The sequence below is a fragment of the Trachurus japonicus genome, chromosome 23 (assembly GCF_045865225.1).
Source record: "Trachurus japonicus isolate A0001 chromosome 23, Traja_1.0".
In the NCBI taxonomy this organism is placed as follows: domain Eukaryota; kingdom Metazoa; phylum Chordata; class Actinopteri; order Carangiformes; family Carangidae; genus Trachurus; species Trachurus japonicus.
Genome location: NC_140929.1, coordinates 18,811,611 through 18,827,186, shown reverse-complemented (window position 1 = coordinate 18,827,186; position 15,576 = coordinate 18,811,611). Strand labels below are relative to the sequence as shown.

The 15,576-nt window shown below is 43.6% G+C and overlaps 1 protein-coding gene across 1 annotated transcript; it reads left to right on the top strand.

Moving 5' to 3' along the window:
* The first annotated feature begins 874 nt into the window (after positions 1–874).
* Positions 875–10,464, top strand: ccdc3a (coiled-coil domain containing 3a). Its single transcript, XM_085768823.1, has 3 exons — positions 875–1,596; positions 2,396–2,573; positions 10,025–10,464. Exons 1-3 carry the CDS (start codon positions 1,190–1,192, stop codon positions 10,328–10,330), a joined length of 891 nt encoding a protein of 296 aa, XP_085624949.1. The 5' UTR covers positions 875–1,189; the 3' UTR covers positions 10,331–10,464.
* Positions 10,465–15,576: the final 5,112 nt, after the last annotated feature.

Genomic DNA, 15,576 nt, shown 5'->3' with positions numbered 1-15,576 from the left:
GTGTGTGGAATTATATCAGATTCTACTTTTCTCCTCAGCCTTTTGTGTGTTGTTCCAGTGCAAACAAAAGAAATGATCTTTCAAATACCAAAACATTAGTTTTCTAGGAGAAGTGATGTATTGTCTGAAAGAAATGCAGAAGTGCCAATATTTCTTGGCCATCCATGTTCCTAAAGCATCCATGGATCAGGAATCCTGAAATCTACTTAGCCGAAATCCATTTCAGAACTCACAGTGGCCCCTAGAGCATATCCATTGTCTTTGAACAGGGACCCAAGACAACCCCAAGGACCAACTCAAGGTGACCTCAGGTTTCTTCTGAATGTGCCCCCCCACCCCCATCAACCCCAACTGGTGTAAGCTACACTTGACTCACAATGAACAGGACATGAATTTAAGAGTTAAACTAGAGTGCAAACAGTAATACAAAAAACCTTTTTATAAGAATTCGTTTTTTTCTTTTCCCAAACAGCCAAAAAAAAGTTGAGCAGTATAGACTGAGTAAGTTGATTCCAAACTAAGTCCTGTAGGAAGTGTTAGAAATTAGGCTGCCCATGTTTCAATGCATGCCTCAAAAAAAGCATTCAATTCTGAATTTAACTTCTGTTATGGCATTGTACCCACATTTACTCTTTAGCCTACACAAAATAAAAATCAATTGTTGTATCAGTAAGTGATCAGAGTTGTAGTTTGTTTTTTTGTTTTTTTTAAGTTGAACAGTTTCAAAATGAAGTTCTTCTATCTTTTCAGCTAAACAGCACCTGGATGTATGCAGCGAACAGCCAATTGAAATCCTCAGATGTCAGAGCGTCACATTAGTCCCTGAACGCAGCACCGGTGCACTCTGGAGAGGCTCCCCGCTCCCTGCGTCCACAGTGGAGAGGGAACCTGGGAGCAGAAGCAGGCTGAACTCACGAGTCTCCTCTCGTCACTCATCTGTTCTCCTTCTTTGCTCTGACAGATGTTGGAACAGTGGAAACGTGTAAACCTCTTTAACTAATGGACCAAACCTGTGGGTCAGTGTAGTGTGGATTTTTTATTTGGTCAAAGCCAGCTGGTGTTTGGGTCAAACAGGCAGTCAGGTAGATATAAGTGAGATTGTGAAACCCAGTTAAAGGACTGATCATCTGGATAAAACATTGTCCGGTGCAGCATCAGCAGAGGTTGAAGTTGGACCTCGGTCTCCAGGATGTCCTCCTCCGCTCTCCTCCTCGCTGCGCTCTGCGTCTTTTTGCGTCCGGACGCGTTCACTGACGCCTGTCAGCTGCCGTCTGAGTGGCGGCCGCTGAGTGAGGGCTGCCGGGCGGAGCTGGCGGAGATCATCATCTACGCCCGGGTCCTAGCGATCCACCGGGAACCGATGGGCGTCGGGGCGGGCAGCCTGTACAACTCACTGCCTCTCGGGTTCGGATATGGGTACGAGGGCGCGGAGGAAGGGCTGCTGTACTCGGCGGAGGTGGAGCTGCTGTGCGACCAGGCTTGGGGCAGCATGCTGGAGGTTCCCTCCGGATCCAGGCTCAACCTGACCGGGCTGGGTTACCTGTCCTGCCAGTCCCACACCGTGATGGAGAACTACTCCTACTTCTTTTTCCTCAGGTGAGCTGCAAGGTCTGGACGTAACAGCTCCAACCGATGGGCTATTAAACCCCTGATACAACTTAGATTACTTTTTTGTCATTTTACAGTTCTACAATCTCGAGCATACAAATCAATCAGACAGACAATCAATAACAGACAAATAAGACAATAAAAGGGACAAATGAGACAAATATAAAAATGCAGTTATAAAAATAGCAGCCATATAAAAATCATCAGGTAGAGTGATGGCAGCAGTTCGTGTGAAAACAGCAGCAGGTTAGGTGCTGCAGTGCAGAAAAGTGCAAAAAGTGCCTCAGTCAATACTCAGGGGCTGGGTGTGTGAGTGGGTGCAGAGGCCACAGCTCTGGGGAAGAAGCCACTGTCCACTGTCTTACCTGTTGTGAACACTATAAAGCTTTGAGATTTTTTTTTAATGCTGACTTTAATCTGTCAGAATTCTGATTTTTCAAGACAAAATTAACTTTCTGGAAAGTCAGTATTATTTAATCCCAGGTTTATTAAAGCCAGAGTTCAGACTTTTTTCACAATCCTGGAATTTCTGGAATCAGAATTCTGGGGAAAAGAAAAAAAAATTGACATTCCTCTTATAGAGCTGACAACTATTTAAAAGTAAGTCTACACAACATGTTGTCAGACGTGTAACAACTCCAGTACGTTGGAGCTGCAGAGTCAGGTATATAAAATAAAGTGACAGTTCAAGTACAGTTCTCAGGCTGCATGTGCAAGTGAATCTTTTAAACACCACATCTGTATCTGGTGGTTATTCCTGTGCTCTTTCTGATGGTGTCACCTGCAGGATGGATGAGAACTACAACATCCTCCCCCATGGCGTCAACTTTCAGGACGCCATCTTCCCTGACACCGGTGAGAACAGGCGCACGTTCTCCAGCCTCTTCCAGTTCTCCAACTGCACCCAGGGGAGCCAGCCCTTCCACACCTTCAGCCCCGAGTGGGACACACAGGAGGACAGCAGGGTAGGGCCTCCACCACACACACACACACACACACACACACACACACACAAACCTTTCTCCTTATTGTCATTTAAGAAGAAGAGGAACTGTTCTTCTACCATGCACCATGATTGGATAGGTGGTTGTCATAGAAACACTTTTTGCTCCCTGAAAAGAAAACTGACTCTGACAGGTTGGCCTGATTCCCACCCTCTTGTAGCCTACAACCTCATTACTTTGTTAGAGGAGTGACATCTCCTTCTTAAAGTCCTTTTTTTTTTACTATTTGCATAGGATGTAAACAAGCCCATTGCCATCTGGTTACCATGGAGATAACAGATTAATGCTCCCCGAACAGCAGGGTGCAGGGAGCTGGAGGCGGGAAGTTAGGAGAGGGGGGGGGGGTTGAGGGGGCTAGTTAAAAAGTGAATGTGAGTTCAGTGTGTGTTGGAAGACATCAGAGCAAGGTTTTAATTTGTGTGTGTGTGTGTGTGTGTGTGTGTGTGTGTGTGTGTGTGTGTGTGTGTGTGTGTGTGTGTGTGTGTGTGTGTGTGTGTGCGCACACTTGTGTGGACGCCTAATCCTGAGTTGAGTTGTGACTTTGCTGACAGGAATGTGGTGAGGATCAGTAGAATCACTGTAACTACTGTGTAACTGCCCTAAGGCACAGTGCAAACCTAAACACACACACACACACACACACACACACACACACACACACACACACACACACACACACACACACACACATTTATTGCCTCACTGTTGTGATTTCCAAAAAGGAGAACAACAGATATAAGAACACACACACAATGCTCTTAAGAACTGATATGAGTTCATGTTTTCGGTCCAGCGTGATCACATGCTTGGTGTTTGGAGCAGAAGCAGTCAGAGAGCGGTCGAGGTCCAGCGGTCGTCTCCTCAGGCAGACAGGATGCAGGCCGCCGAGGGGTCAGAGGACAAATAGCAGAGATCTACATCTCTGACAGGCCGCAGTTTGAACGTGTGTCGGTGTTCAGCTTCGATCCAGACCAGCTGACCTGGAGCAGAGATAAGCCGTGAACCCTGTCAACGCAGATTTTATTACTACACCTCCTCTGGCTGATATGAGCAGGTTGAAACGTAAACAAGACGCAACAAGGTGGCTGGAGAGAAACTGACGAGGCTGCGCCTTCATGTTGAACAGATTTTGATTTGTTGGCCAGTTTCAAAACAGTTTCCCATGTTTTTTTTTTAAAGGGGAACTATGCAAGTCCGGTCACTTTTCTGCTGTTTTGCTAGCCCTCCTTCCGGCCATGTGCATTTGTTCAACGAAGCCGTAGAGAAAGCAATCCATGGAGCGGTGGATAACGTTATTTATCCTATATGATGTCATGATGTGTATATTTGAGTAGTCTTATGTTTAGTTTCTCTGATCTTACAAGCTTGATTTTCAGCCAGGAGACGCTAGGTGGAAGGCAGAGAGCCTCCATTCTCCCTGGAACAAGTTACGAGTCATTTATTTAACCATCACAATTACTCCAAAGCAGTTTTATGAAGGTGAAAATATAACATAGCTACGGTAAAGATCCTGCATACGGTAGTTCCTCTTCGTTCCTCGGTCTTCTAATGTCGAATGCAGATAGATGTTATGAAGAGACGCTTTAAAGTGAGCTGTTCCACATCTGCCATCTTAGTAGCGTCTGACTCCGCCCTTCCCACCAAACTTCCAATTTTATGATTACACTCAGTTCTATGACCATTTGGTTGTGAATTTAGGTCAATGATGGTTTCAGTTGCTGCCTCTGTGCTGTTTGCTGTACGTGTGAGAGGTTAACACAAGGTCAAATGTGGCTCAGGCATTGTGCCTTAAACCTCCACCTTTCTTCTTTTGCGATGCGTTCATTGCACTGGTTCACATTGTGACAATAATGAAAACACAGTAGTTAGCATCTTTTATCTGTTTAGTTTGGCTTTAACCTGTAGTGGCTAACACTGTGTTCGCGGTTGTGCTAATGCCAACTCTGGCTCTCTTCTGACAAGTTTTTGGCTCATGATGACCTGAAAAAGTGACAGACTTGCAAAATGGCTTGACTTGATATGTCTCTAATTACGGCTATGTTGTTAATATATTATACTTGGGACTGCCTTGAATGGTTAATATGTACATTCATGTTTTTCTTCATTAGTCTCAACTCACTGGGAGACTTTTGTTTTTGTCCAATGAAACTGTCGGCTAATGTGAGACTTGTCTCCACAGTCTACACTTGACCTGGACTTCATTCAAAAGTCTTTGTATGACTATTAACACCATTAATAACATTGACTTGTCATCACAGTTGAGTTGACATACAGAAATCTCCTAGCCAGGCTAGCGCCGCCTACTGGTTCCGGCTAATTTCATTTGCCTCAACAATGTAGTCAGGAAACTAGTAACATGTTTTCGTTTGCTCCGTCCGCTCTGGTGGACGGACCAATCAGCGAACAGATGGGGAACTGAAGGCTAGAGTGCCTCTCTCTAGGCACTCTACTGAAGGCGAAGCCGTTGAACTCAAGCGCTCAAGCTAACCTATGAGCTTAACCGGTGTATAGCACACGTGACCACCAAGCAGCAGCGATTAGTTGAAGCAAACGTAAGCAACCGCCTCCCGGAAGCAAACGAATCCCTATGGCTCGTGTTCAGACGCTATATGAAATGTAATGAAATAAGCCTGATGCATCAGGCTAGAAATCTCCACCTGTGCTTCAGTAACATAACCTACACAGTGCAGTAACAGACCCTGATGCTGCATGTTGTTCCTGAACAGTTTCACTCAGTTTACATAGATGCTCATTGTTCCCAAAATTGATTTATGGTTTGTTTCACTGTCGACAGTCCAAACTGAAGAGTTAAAGGTGCAGGAGCTGCAGTGGAATGGGGGCTTTAGAGCCACAGGTCTCTTAGCAATGAGGTCAGAGGTCAGCAGGACGGGTAAAATTGCATTGCTCATTTCGCGGACAAGCAACTGCATGCACTGGCTGCAAGCTTCAGGGAAGAGACGTCAAACAGGTGTTTCTCTCTGCGAATTTATGGTGGCACAACCTCCCCTCTCTAGCTCTCTCTATCTTTCCCTCTGTTTGGTTTGGACTGTGAATTCAATAAGAAAAACAAGATCCTATTTCTAACTTTACCATCTTGAACTCTTGAGTCTTGGAGTTCTTTGGGGATTGGAAATATCCTTCAGCTGGACTTAAAAAAAATGGAAGAACATTCTAGTGGAGCTGGGAGGTGATTTGCTTTTGGTTTCAGCCTCGTGGGAACCAGATGCCCCTCCAGAAGGACAGACAAGAGACTTCCTCCACTTTTCTGCCAAAACCCTCAATTAGCTTTTGTTCAGAGCCTCCTCCTATCAGCAGCCTGCTGAGCAGTCTTAACTCTGAGCCCGAGGTGGAGGTTCCTGGAAGTGCACTCTTCATTTCTTTAATGCAGATTTCCCTTCAACTGGGAACTCTCATTTGTTTGCAAACGTCTTTGTCAGAGAGGTCACAGTAAGATAGAGGTGCATGTGTGTGATCTTTGCTCTTCTGTCTTTCTCTGTCCGTCTTTTGCTCTTTTTATCACTTTGGTCTCTCACTCTTTTTTAAACACGCACTTAGGAGTAGAGGAGAAATCTTGGCTTGTCTCTTTGACGTCAGTAAGACAGTGCTTGTTTGAGGGGGGTGGGGAGGTGGGGGACTCAGGCTGAGCCTCTATATAAAGACAGAATGAAATCTTAAGCTTGGATAAATAAATGAGCTGTCAGGTCAGACTGGACACACATACACAAACACACACTTTCTCCTTGTTCTTTTGCTCTCAGTCAAACTGTTGTCTAATGAAATAAGATGCAGGTGCTGCTGACGTCTGGGTGAAACACACTGTGCCAAAGCCTCCGTCAGTGGCGTGACACTGGACAAACATCCAGAGTTTGTCTTGTTGTAAATTGTCAGAGTTATTGTCTCATGTCAGTACAACTGAATATCAATCTTTCCCTGAGGGCTCAAAGCATGGCAACTTACGAAAACACATGTAAACAGAAAAAAAACACAAATAACCGAAGAAAATATGATAGAATAGAATAGACTCCTTTAATTTGTCATTGCACACAAGATACAAGAACATTTTGGTGCATTCCAAAACAACAACAACATACATACAAATCTACAAATACTCACAATACTGTAGCAATAATGTGTTTTCAGTTTGCGCTAAAAAGTGATGAACCAGGCTGGGACACACTTGTTCACTGTGCCTTTTAAAATTAAAGATATTTAAGATAAAGAATGGTAAGTGCATTACACTGGTGTGAAAAAAAACAGTTTGAGACTCAACCAGAGCAGTAAAGTCTCTGATCATGGAGCCGGTGAGACAATGAGATGAACAATGCTTAATCTGGTGATTATCATCTGTACATTCAAGCATCTTAATTTTATGCACAGTCTTTAAAGGAATAGTTAACCAAAAAATGAAATACACCCTCATGCTGATGAATACTCCGGAGTAGTTTTTTATTCCTTAAAGTGCAGGTTTTTGTGTAGTTTTATGGACCTTTTTGTGTCGGGCGCTATTGACTCTCATATAAGGATTTCATTGGACTACAATCCGCCCTCCCGGGTCTCCAGATGCACTTTGAGGAATAAAAAACTACTCAGGAGTATTCATCAGCATGAGAGTGAGTCAATAATGACTGAATTTCATTTTTTGGTGAACTATTCCTTTAATGTTAATATTGTTCATTGCATCTTTAAATTCTCCTCAGGATGTTGAATATTTGATGACCACTCCCTGTTAATTCTAACTTCTTGCGGTGTCTTCAGACAAAGACAGCACTGTTCCCTGTTGCTGCCCTTAAAACTTAACGTCCCTGAAATTGAGGACACTGTGTAAATGCCAGATTGTCCTCTAAACACTGTTTATACAGATGATGCTAAACAGCAGGTAGGTAACACCCAGATGTTTTGACAGGTGGCGTGCGTTTGTATGTGCGTGTGTGTATGTTGCGGACATCCTACTGCGAGTCTTCCTCTGACGAAGAGTTCAAACTGTAAAAAAAAAAAAAAAAAGCCTGATGTTATATAATCAGGATGTGACTTAGTCAAAGTGAAAGAAGAGAGAAACACGTTGCAGTGGTTTATCTTCCCTTCTCCTCAACTACTGTAATAACGTCTCTTTTATTTTTGCACATTTCAAGCTGCATATACTACAAAACAAGATGTCCATGTGTAGTGTGATTATAAAGCAGCTCTAGGTTCTATATTAACACTGTGGAAGTATCCAAGCCTCAGTCCACAGAGAAATATTCACAGCCTGTATTCAGAAACTGAGCCTTAAAACCAGCTGTCAGGACTTCCTGGAACTTTGTGATGTCACAAAGCAGTCACCACCCTCAGCATAGGCCACACCCACCGGACCCGTTCTGTACACATAGGCATGAGGCACCTTACATACAATGACAACATTTACAAACACATAACATTTCTTTTGCTTTAACTATTAGGGCTGTGATGGCTGAAGGTATGAAACTGTTTTTGAGTCGTGCTCTGTTATATCTTAAGGTTCTATGTGTGTGTCCAGAGGGCAGTAATGTGAAGAACTGGTGTAGTGGGTGTTTGTGGTCTTGTATTATTGTGTTTACAATAGATGTGATGGCTTTTAAGCATTTAACTGAGTGAGATTAGGAGTGTGGAGGCCTATAACCTTTGAGGCAATATTGGTTGTTTTTGTGAGGATGTTCCGGTTTTTGACTGTGAGCATATTGTAAAAGGATGTAATACATGACAACTGGTTGAACAAAGCAGAAGTATAGACGCCGTCCATACACAACAGAGCAGCATGATGACATATGTCAAAGAATAACATAGTGCATCAGCAACAGCAACGAGGTTTCTCCTGGATTAGTCGGAGTGACTCAGGCTACAATAGATGAATTGATATTATACAACTAAAAGAAATTCTAACCATACACAGGAACTCTGCGACAAGGAGTTGATCGTGTTGTTCATTGTTGGACGGCTGCTCTGCAGTGTTTGTGTGAAGCTGTTGATGTTGGCAGGAAGCCGAACACGATGTTGTTCATGCAGATCCAGATCATCCCAAACACAATCAGTGGGTGATGTGGTGGAGAACACAGGTCACAGAGGATCTGGGATGGTTTAAGCTTCATGAGAGGAACATGAGAAGATAACTGGCAAACTCCAGCTGTGAACACTTTTAACAACTTTCTGACTCATTTACATTTTATGAGGATACAAAGACTTGATATTTTATTTCAAGCTGTGAAAAGTATGGGCATGCCAGTGGCCCTTTGCTGCATGTCATTCCCCCTTTCTCTGTCTCCCGCTTTCCTGTCTCTCTATAGCTGCCTTATCAATTAAAGGCATAATACAAAAAAAAAGTTCAGTATTTCATCCTTTCAAAATAAAACTATGGCAGGTCCACAACTATAATATAGTGTCTTCTTTGCAAAAGTATTCTCACCCCTTGAACTTTTCCACATTTTGTCACATTACAGCCACTAACTTAAATGTATTTTATTGGGATTTTATGTGATAGACCAACATGAAGTAGCACGTAATTGTGAAGTGGAAGGAGAATGATGCATGGAGCATCAGGCTGTGGGGAGGTTTTTCCTCAGCAGGGACAGGGAAGCTGCTCAGAGTTGATGGAAGATGGATGGGAGGGCGGACAACCACCCTAAACACACAGCCAGAGCTACAATGGACTGGTTTACATCAAAGCAGATCCATGTGTTAGAACGGATGGACACAGATGCTTTCCATCCAATCTGACTAAACTGGAGCTGTTTTGAAAAGAAGAATGGGCAGAAATTGCAAAGCTGGTGGAGACACACCCCAAAAGACTTGCAGCACATAAAATCCCAATAAAATACCTTTAAGTTTGTGGTTGTAATGTGACAAAATGTGGAAAAGTTCAAGGGGGGGTATTAAGACTTTTGCAAGGAACTGTATGCCACTTTCTGTCACTCAGCTGACCTGGGATTGTTCACAGTAATACAGTGTGCTCCATAGGTGAACACAGTGTTCCCACTGTAGTTCAGTGGTTGACTGTGATTGTTCCACATACACATTCTACACTGAGAACATCCTTTGAACCTGCTAGCTCACATGGCCTCTGCTCTAATGATAAGTCGCTGAGTTTGGGACCCCTGCAACATCAAAGTGTGTGACCCTGCATTGTTAGAGAGTGAGAAGGGTGACACACACATGGACACCACAAACACACTCCTGTTTTGAAGGCTGTCTCTGTATCCTCCCTCCTTCCAAGTATGATAACAAGACAGAAACAGCAGCATTTTCTCAGAGAGGCTGCTGGGAAAACCACATCGCCAGTGCTTCCACGCTACACAACCAGCTGACAAGATGGCACCTGCTGCTTTACAACAGTTTGTTTAGCTTGTTAACAAAACAACACCCCCATGTATGTTAACTCGCTGCATACTTTCTCTTCACTGCAGCTGCTGTGCTCCTCGGTCCAGGCAGCTCTGTTCGAGGAGGAGGAGCGAAGCCGCAGGCTGCAGGAGCGCCTGTCCGCCGCCGAGCGGAGGAACCGGCAGCTGAAGGAGCGCGTCCGCAAGGTGAAGCGCTCTCTGCGGAACGCCCGCAAGGCCACGCGCCGGGCCGAGCAGATGCTGCAGGAGCTGCAGGAGAGGCTGAAGGCCACCGGGCGGAGAGAGGGACATCACTCGAACGCTATCACACAGGGGGAACCTCCACCCGGACGTTACTCCAGCACAGCAAAGAGCCAGAAAATGCAGCTTTAACCAACCTTAAAGGGATAGTTCAACATTTTGGCAAATTGGCCCATTGTCATAAGCCCTATAGTCATAGCAGTAGGTTCATTACCTTTAATTGTCGGTGCAAGCTATTTTTAGAACGGCGGAGCAGAGCCACGAGCTGCTCAGAGCTACGCTACAGAGGCCAATGGGATTTCTTTGTTTCCCTCATCAAAGTCATCAAATACACAATCCAACAACTCCAAAACGCTCTGGTGGACAAGTTGTGACACGCACATTCACCACGCTATGAGATAATAACAGAACGTTACGAGACAGAGTTGTTTTCAAGGCAAATGCAGAGACGCATCAGCGGTTTTGCATGAATTTACCTCGAAAACGACTCTGTCTTGTAACATTCCATTATTATCACATAGCGTGGTGAATGTGCAGGTCACAACTTGTCCACAAGAGCGTTTTGAAGTTGTTGGATTGTGTATTTGATGAGTTTGATGAGGGAAACAAAGAAATCCCATTAGCCTCCGTAGCGTAGCTTGTAGCAGCTCGCGGCCCTGCTCCGCCGTTCTAAAAATAGCTTGCACCGACAATCAAAGGTAACGAACCTACTGCTATGACTATAGGGATTATGGCAATGGGCCAATTTGCCAAAATGTTGAACTATCCCTTTAACTATGTTAGTTAACCTGCCACCCACATGGACTGGTCATCGGCTGTGGTGAGACTGCTGGGCGGTCTCTGAGAAAGGGACAAACAGATATCAGTTGTCACATATGAGTAAACACACTTTCAATGTAATAATCTGCATAATTTGAATGTATGTAAAGTACTCTCTGTCTTTTATATCTCTGATGACAATAACACACCCGCATGTTTTTCTGATCATCTGACATGAGGGAAGTTTCCTGGGACAGATTCAAACATTACTGTCCTGGATGATTCCTCTGCAGGAGGAGCAGCTCTTCAGCTCCTTCAGGCCCTGATCACATTAGACACTTTTTCTTTTTCCAACAATAATAGTAACAGCAACAGCAGGCACTTATTAATAAGAGTGTAAGGGGTGACACATTTTTCTGGTTACCTTTCACAACTGTCTCATTTTCCTAATCTAAACTGAGAAAAGTTTGTGAGAACGAAGAATTTATCAAATTGACATGCTACCTATATGTCCAAATTTACCAGCACACCTTAAATTCTTTGATCATCTGTCATCAGCAGCATCTTTTTTTTTTTTAACTATATTTTTGGGGCTTTTTTGTCTTTAATTGATAGGATAGTACCGAGAGACAGGAAATGGGGAGGCAGAGAGAGGGGGAATGACACGCAGCAAAGGGCCACCAGATTCAGGACTTGAACCAGAGCCGGGTGCAGTGACGACTGTAGCCTCTTCATATGGGGCACCTGTTCAACCCACTGAGATATACGGCGCCCCATCAGCATCTTTGCTTGGGTTTGAACACTTTTTTTTATCGGAAAGCCTCAGAACACTGAGTTTGAATGTTGTCAGGATTCACAAGGTATCATCTACTGTAACATAAATACTATTGAGTTGCATCATGGGAAATAGAATCCTGACATTCTAAAAGAAGTGCAGCAACTTCACAATAAACTTTGGATGAGTTAAAGATCACTGTTTACTTCCCTTTCAGCTCAGCTGTACAGTGTTTTTTTAGAGACAACAACACAACTGTTAACATTACCACATGTGTGTGATCATGGCCTGATGGAGCTCTGATAAGAGGCCTTACGTGCTTCGTCACCTTTCACTTATTTAGGAGGTCAACTCTGGATCAACGGCCTGTGTGTGAATATTTTTGTACAAATGTTTTTCTGCTTATAAAAACCATGTTGGATGAACGACAGTGTGAACATGGCAGTGTTTTGAAGAAGAATCAACATCTTTGTCACTGGTGGACAAAAAAACAAATAGCCGCACAAACGCACGCACACACATACACGCACACATGTACTGTATACACTAGTGGTTCAGTTAAGCTCTAAAGCATCACGCAGAGAGTGTAAAGAGAGGTCAAGGTCAGAGGAGACATTATGTGTATACGTGCATCTGGAGAGAAAAGAGAATGTGTGTGTGTGTGTGTGTGTGTGTGTGTGTGTGTGTGTGTGTGTGTCTGGTCCATCAAGTGACTGGAATGTGTTTGTGTGGGCAGCAGTGTTCTGAGCAGCAGGACGTCGCAGAAATATTCCTCTAATTCAGTCTGAAAAACCAAAAGCTGTGGAGGGAGGCGAGCGTCCGTCACTCCAGCAGAGCTCAGGCAGTGCAGGGGAACTAATCAGCCCAGGGTGAGAGGCAGCAGAGGTCGGGGTGGAGCCCAGCTGTGGAAATGATGCATACACTCCAAAACAATGGGTATGCAAATTCCTATATGTATAAATATGTGTCGCTGCATATAGTCCTTTAAACATGTGTACATTTTCTAGAATGATCCAAGCTGCAGTGAAAATACAAAATAATTTAACAAATAAAACTTCACAAAACTCCATCCATTATCATCAACCAATCAAACAGATCGATTAAGGGAGTGCCACCACACCCCATATTTGGGCTTATTACCCCAGTGTTTTTCAACCTTGGGGTCGGGACCCCACGTGGGGTCGCCAGGAATTCAAATGGGGTCACCTGAGACGTCTAATTGATAAAAAAAAAAGTACTGATAATCTTTTTTTTTTTAACTAATTATTATTCTTTTTAAAATTATGATTACAAACACCACACATCTTAAACAACTGTATTCTATACTTTCACTTTCTCAAATATAGATCGAGTTCAAATAAAATGCAAATATCTGAGCTGGCGCATCTTGATTGGCCGCGATCATGTGACTGCACATGATAGCGGGGTTGCCAGAAATTTGTGATGTCAATAATAGGTCCTGAGCCAAAAAAGGTTGGGAACCACTGGCTTACCCTTTCATGCAATAGCTCAAAGTTTGATCCGACCGTGTTGATGCTTTTTCCTTGGATCAATCAAAGCTTTCCACATAACGGCAATAATGCCCTAAAAAAATTTAAATTATCTATTTGTATCTACTTGTATGACAGTGGTGAGGTGGTGAGCACCTTCACGTCTCAGCAATAAGATTCTGGGGTTGATCGAAGGTCTTTCTTGCTGGAGTTTAAATGTTCTCCCTGTGATTTCCTCTGGGTTCTCTCTGGGTTCTCCAGCTTCCTCCCACAGTCCACAGACATGCACACTAGATTAATTGGTGACTTTAAGTTGTCTGTAGGTGTGAATGTGAGAATGTGTGTGTGTATGTGTGTTGTTTGTCTCTATATGAATGGAGCTAGAACAGTCAAATATGTTTCATAAATATGTTTCATTGCAAGTAAGAAAATCCACATATAAATAAATCTCATAGAAATGCAGGTTCGACAGTTCATATATCAATGTAACAACCTCCAAATATATTTGATGAAGACTGCAAACTTTTACATGCATATATTTGTGAATATTTATTCGGATTTGTGTGTGCATTGGAAATATGTTTATGAATCTTATTTTTTATGTGTGGATTGTTCTTACTTTTATATGGAATGAAACATATTTGTGTGTGCATAAAACATGTATTTGTGTTTAAATAAATAAATGAACAAAGCCTTTTTTGTTCATTTATTATACAAGTGGTGTGGTACTGCAGCAAGAGGAGGTCTGTTTTAAGACGAGTCTTAGGTGAACAAGTGGAAGCAAAGAAAGCAGGTCACCACACTCATCTGGATGGAGGCACACACACACACATACACAGAGAAAGATGGGAAACAGAGGGAACCATATGGAATGACAGAAGGAGACATTTCCTGCAGCATCACTAGTGTTCCTGCCTGGTGAACCATCCTGTTGACATCTGCACTGTGGAGATTAAAGCAGAGTATTCGATGTTATGGAGGTAATTCTTCAGGTTTAAACTGTTGGAAATTCAGTTATAACCCACTCTTTTCCTCTGTTTTTCAAATCACAGCACCAAGTAACAGAACGACTGCTGTAGCTTAATTTGAACCGAGCACGGGTTCTTTAATCTGACAGGATCCTAATGCTTTTACTCTCCTCTTCATCACAGCAGCTCAGTGTAACATAAAGAGACTCTGGCCCTCATTTATCAAACTTGCGCAAGATCTGGTGTAGATTCTGGTGTAAATATCAGTGTACGCCAAGTGTCACGTGTGATTTACTAAAAGTGTGTACGTTGCTGATTTCGGCGTAGAACCGGCGTGGTGGTGATAAATCCGGCGGCTGAAAACGAGCGTAATTTAAATGTCACGCCCCGATATATTCCTGCTTTAGAGGCGTCGCCCTGCCCCTTTTTTACGACATGGAGACACGGAAGACGGCCAAGAACACGGACTTTACTGACGTTACCACGTTGAACAGGGAGAGGGTGGCAACATTATATATCTGCACTTTGATAGATTGATAGATTTTGTGATTGATAAGCGTCATCCCGATGGATGGAGGCTGCAGACGCACGTGTCACCGACCACGTCAGGAAACGCAGCGATCTCATGAAATGCTCCTGCAGTTTACTAAACACAAGTGATTGAGGAGAAATCATATGGGCATATTACTGCTGCGAACGCGACTTTATGACCATCAGCACCGCTGGCATGGTTCGGCTGATGGAGGGATGTGAAACACCGGCCCGATGTCCCGCTGACAGGTCCCGGTGGCGGGGAAGAAAAAAAAAAAACACTCCGCCGCGGAGATCAGCTGGACCTGGACAGGTAGCGGAGCCCCCCACCCCCACCCCCGCAACCGGGGGCTCCGGTGTCCGGCAGAGAGAGAGACTGAGGAGCCGTCCGGTCATGCTCTGGTGCAGGAGATGTTGGAAGTTTGTGTGTGTGATCTACAATAACAGGTCTGTCTGTCATTGACTGTTTCTGTTTACACAGCTGATTAACGAACATCTGTCACATCGTGGTTTTTAATTCATCTCAGTTGCTCAAAATAAAAGTCGAGTTAAATTTTCAACACGGACTTGGTTGTAGCATTTCTTTCTTTTTTTTTTGGCTACTTTTTATCTTTTTAATCAATATAAACAACAACAACATGTGATCCACATCGCTGCGTTATTAGACTATGGTTTAATAATCATTTTGACACAGCAGCACTCGTTCCTGCATGTTCTACGCTGGTTCCAAATGTGCGTACACCTGGTCAGAGCTGGCGTGAGATTTGTGCGTACCATACGCTCACGCTCAGATTGATAAATGCCGATCCTTGTGGTGAATTTGGTGTACACCCATTTTTTTGGTGTACGCAAGTT